Here is a 5,496-nt window from a genome sequence, read left to right as displayed (position 1 = left end):
AGTCCTGAGCAGCAAGAACAGGATGAACTTCTTTTCTCCACAGAAGTTGCGTACCTTCTAACCGAGAATACTTCTGCCGAATCAACTCAGTTGCAGACTTAACGCTGAACTCACCCTTCAACTCCGGCATCCATACCCTAACATCAGCTCCACCCATAGGAATTGGCATCCTATTCAACTCTAGACCAGCAGCAATCAAGTATTGCAAGTGAATTTCAGGAATATCCCAAAGGCCATCCTTTAAAATATCACTAACTCTAGTTGTTGCATCGAGAGAATAATCATTTAGCACTTCAGCAATACTAGTCTTATCAAACCAAATGTCATAATAAAGAACAGTATCTCTACCATCACCAATTAAGACCTTAGTATTATTTTCCACACAATTATACACACTCCTTAAACCAGGCAAAATAGAAGATTTAACCCCCGAATGCTTAATACAACCCTTACGGTCAAATAATTTTGCCTTCAGGAAAAGAGCCCACTTCTTTGTAGAATTACGAATCTTCCATCAAAGTTTCATAATAAGAGCTTTGTTCATAGTGGCCATACGAGTTAGTCCGAGACCCCCCTCCTCAAAAGGGCAACAAATTTTATCAAAAGCCACTACCACTACACGATTAATGTTCGAATCACCAGACCAAATAAAGTTACGGATAGCCCTCTCACATTGAAGAATAAACTTACGAGGCCACCTATAAATAGCCATATTATGAATGTAATAACTGGCAATAACTGATTTAACAAGAACAATGCGATCATGAAAAGATAATAACCTCCCTCTCCAACCAGCAAGCTGATTTCTAATCTTTTCAACAACATTGCTAATATGGCGATATCGAACAATACCTGGCATAATTTGAACTCCCAAATAGCGGTCCGGAAAAGTATCTACACTCATCCCCAAATAAGATGCAATATAATTACACCAACTCGAAGAACCACCACCATAATAAATCTTACTCTTTTGACGACAAACAGTCTGACCTGAAGCACGCTGATATCTTCCCAACAAGTCTACAAGATTATGAAGACTTTTGGAATTACCTTTACAAAAAATCATTATGTCATCAGCAAAGAAAAGGTGAGTAGGAGAGATACCACCTCTAGTTACCATGGGCGTCATCTTTTTATTACGAAAAAGCTTCGTAATATTTCTGCTAAGAACATCCTCAATCAAGACAAAAATCAAAGGGGAGAGGGGATCACCTTGACTCAAACCTCTGTTAATTTTGAAGTAACCTTCCGGATTACCATTCAAAATGACTGAAATTCTAGCAGACTGCAAGATATTAAAAATTCAAGCACACCAATTTTCAGAAAAACCATACTTACGGAAAACTTCAAGCACAAAAGCCCAATTTACCGTGTCAAAAGCTTGAGAAATATCAAGTTTAAGGCATATGTTGCCATCCTTGCGTTTATAATGCAACTCATTAACCATCTCCGACGCCAAGCTAATATTCTCATGAATATTTCTCCCTTTCATGAAGGCTACCTGTTCTTCAGACACAAGCTTATCCAAAACTGTACCAAGTCTAGTAGCTAGGATCTTAGTAAAAATTTTGAAGAAAAAATTACTAAGACCAATTGGTCTGAAATTTCGAAGAGTATTAGCACCCCTTACCTTAGCCAGCAAGATGATAAAAGATGATTAACACCATTTGGAATACTACCCGCATTCCAACAATGAATAATGGCCTTGGTTAAATCATCATGAATAATATCCCAACAATGACGATAGAAACAACCAGAGAAACCATCCGGCCCTGGGGCACTATCCGCACTCAGATCAAAAACAACTTGCTTAATTTCTTCTGGGGAAGGAATCATATCCATGGCGTTGCTCTCCTCAACAGAAATTGAAGCATGCTCAAAATCAAATAAATCACCTTCTATCACCGGATCTTGGCCATTGAACTTATCTTCATAGAACTGAACTACATGATTACGAAGCTGCTCATAATTTTTCAAACAAGTTCCATTTATATCAACAAGTTCCGAAATAGTATTAGAACTTTTTCTAATTCTAATACTATTATGAAAGAAATTGGAATTACTTGAACCCTCCACCAACCATTTGTTCCTAGACTTTTGCTTGAGCATAGTTAACTGTTGCAAACGAGTATCACATAAAGTTTTCATAGCATCCTTCATTGCATTTAGTTTAGCAATATTACTAGGATCCTCATCTGAAATAAGAGTTGTTGTCTCAAAACGAAGTTGGTCTTGCTTCAAACGAGAATTCACATTACCAAAAATCCTCAGATTCCAATCCTTCATTGCAATCTTCAGCCGCTTCAATTTATAAGGGAAAATAAAATCAGGAGAACCATGAACAGTCAAAGTCCAACTCTCATTGACCATCCGAAGAAAATCCCCATGTAAAAACCACATCTTTTGAACACGAAAAGGAGCTCAACAAGGCCTAGGAACAGAAAAAGGATAACCAAGAAGAGTAGAATGGTCGGAAACTTTCCTAGGAAGAGCTTTACACCGCCAATTCTCAAATTTAGCAAGCCAAGCCGCATTAATAATTGCACGATCCAACTTACTAATAATACGCTTAGTACCAGATTGCCTATTACACCAAGTGAACTTGCTGCCCAAGGAATCCGATTCAAAAAGATCATTGTCATCCATCCAATCACTGAAATCATCAATAACAGACGATCTTATTTCCAAGCCACCTTTCTTCTCATTCAAACGCAAAATACAATTAAAATCACCTATGACCAGCCAAGGTGTAATTGAATCTTGCATAACTAGTTGCTGCCAAAGCCTGCGTCTAGTAGTTTGAATGTAGCAAGCATGGACAAAAGAGATATACACACCATCAACCGCAATTGTAATAGCTTGTTTACTAGAATTAACTACAGAAACATGAAGCCCATCCTTATAACAAACCCAAAGATTTGCAATACCATAATTAACAGAATTATTAATAATAAACGAAGAATAACCTTCAGAAATTAGCCTCCTCCCAAAATTTGTTGAGCACGCCACTTTTGGTTCAGCAAGACCAAAAACTTCAAGAAGGAAATCTCTAATCAGCTCCCTAAGCTTAGAATGTGCTGCTGTACGCGCAACACCATTGATATTCCAAAAAAGAACCCGCATAATTAAACTATGGGTTAAAGTTTATTATTTAGCTTCAATTGCTTAACCGAGTTTGAGGAGGATTCAGGAACTGATTCCTTACGAGCACGAATACCCAATGCCTCATCCGAGTCTGACAAGGAATCCTGATCAGTTAACGCATTCAACTTGTTTTGCATATCTATAATCTGCTGCCTCTTAGCTTGTTTTGTAAGCTCACCAAGTTTACTGAAAACCAAAACATCATTGCCAGCCTTGTCACTTAGGATGTTAAACTTGTTGTTAGAGACAAATTCTGAAGTTTCTTCAAGCGCATTACACAAAGGTGCGGACGAGAATGTAATATCAATCCTAGCAGGAGGAGGAAGTTTAGTTCTTGCCAATTCAACATTCCCCCATGCCTTAGCATTTAAGCTTGAGGTACTCAACGACCTAACTTTACTAGCTAATACTGAATGCGTAAGAATGGCTTGCTTGTGTTTTTCAACCTCAGCAGATGCCATACGCAAAACAGCTTCAGATTGAGCTAAACTATCATGCAACTGTTGTTCCAACTCAACAGTGTCACTGATGCACAAAACATTATCAGCCACAATATTTGAAGTATCCTCACCAACGTGAGTAATCTTTTCAGGCACAAAAGGAATAGACGGAGCTGTCTTTCCCTTTTTCTTTCGCCTAGCTTCTTTCCATTCCGTACCAGCATTGTTCTCATGATGTCGTTACTTGTTAACTAACAAAATAGCCTGTTGCGAATCAGCAGCAACTGGTGGAGCTTTGACAGCTTCACCTCTTGTTTTCTTCCTACATTCCCCATCTGAATGCCCAATAATGCTGCACTTAGAACAAAATTTAGGTCTTTTAAGGATCTCAAAAGGTTGACAAAACTCACGTTCTCCCATAGTGACATTAATATCATCAGATTTGAGCTCAGCAAAATCAATATCAATGAGGACCGAAGCAAAGTGTCCATACTCATGTGCCAACGTTCTTTTATCAACCACAATAGGAGATCCTAGATTTTTCCCCATTGCAAGTAAAGTTTTTTCAATCCAGAATTCCATTGGAAGCCCAGGAAACTTGACCCAAACTGTGGAACGTGAAGATCTTTGTTTGTCAGCATCAAAACTAGGAAACCATTCCATGAGATTTTCTGTTGAGCAACAACCCATTGTTCAGCCTGTAAAATCTTCACTTTATCCTCCTGCGACAATAACTTAATGATGAAGAAACCTCTATTCAACGAAACAAAGTGAACCCAGCCTTCACCCAGCTGCCATTGAAGTTCTAGGTTTTTTTTAACGTCAGAAAAGTTAAGTTCTTTGAAGTCTAACCTTCCAATAAGACTAAACTTCCATAACGCACATCCTTCTAGATATAACTCATTAGGAATCTCAATAGAAGGTTTTCCATCTTTTAAAGTAGGGTTTGGCAGAGAAGAAATATCCACGGAGGTTTTAGGAAGCTCTTTCCTACCCTTGAGTCTATCTGCATATGTTAAAAGCTTAGAAGGCGCAACTATATGATTTGGATCAACAAGATCTCCCATTGAATCACTCAAAGATGCTCCAAGATGAAGCACGTACAAAAAAGTTTGAAAAGTTCTCCAAAATCGCCAGAGAAGATTAGCATGGCGAGAAATGGTCCAAAATTAAAAAAAAAAAATATTTTCTTGAATCAACGTACATAGAAATGCAATTTTTACTAGAGGTATTGCCTTAGAACATATTAATTGTAATAACAATACATTTTTCAAACTTTTTCTGTTAAAGAGGAGTTTATCTAGTTTAAAATTTAGTCTCAGAAATCAATTTCCGACTTATAACGAAATGTGTAGACTTTTTTGAGTTAACGTATAAAAAATTAAACATTTTTTATGAACTCTTTCTTTTTATGTTGGCTTTGTCTTTCTATTTGATTCAAGATAGATGAAATTTGTTAGGATTTGGATTAGTTCTGCATGATCTTTCATCTTTCTTCTATAGTGAAAGTTGACTTCCTTGATATTTTCTTGAATCAACGTACATAGAAATGAAATTTTTATTAGAGGTATTACCTTAGAACATATTAATAGTAATTACAATATATTTTTCAAACTTTTTCTGTTAAAGATGAATTTATCTAGTTTACAATTTAGTCTCAGAAATCAACTTCCGACTTATAACGAAGTGTGTAGATATTTTGAGTTAACGTATATAAAATTCAACATATTTATGAACTCTTTCTTTTTATGTTGGATTTGTCTTTATATCTGATTCAAGATAGATGAAATTTGTCAGGATTTGGATTAGTTCTGCTTGGTCTTTCAACCTTCTTCTATTGTGAAATTTGACTTCCTTGATAGTTTCTTGAATCAACGTACATAGAAATGCAATTTTTACTAGATGTATTTCC

At 36.6% G+C, this 5,496-nt stretch overlaps 1 protein-coding gene across 1 annotated transcript; it reads right to left on the bottom strand.

Annotated features, from left to right (window-relative positions):
• Positions 1 to 1,626: 1,626 nt before the first annotated feature.
• LOC113356720 lies at positions 1,627 to 2,400 on the bottom strand. The gene has a single exon (XM_026599934.1). The coding sequence runs from the start codon at positions 2,398 to 2,400 to the stop codon at positions 1,627 to 1,629; it is 774 nt and encodes a 257-aa protein (XP_026455719.1).
• Between the last annotated feature and the right edge of the window lie 3,096 nt (positions 2,401 to 5,496).

The sequence above is a fragment of the Papaver somniferum genome, chromosome 1 (genome assembly GCF_003573695.1).
Source record: "Papaver somniferum cultivar HN1 chromosome 1, ASM357369v1, whole genome shotgun sequence".
NCBI classification, from domain to species: domain Eukaryota; kingdom Viridiplantae; phylum Streptophyta; class Magnoliopsida; order Ranunculales; family Papaveraceae; genus Papaver; species Papaver somniferum.
This window is presented reverse-complemented; position numbering and strand designations above follow the sequence as displayed.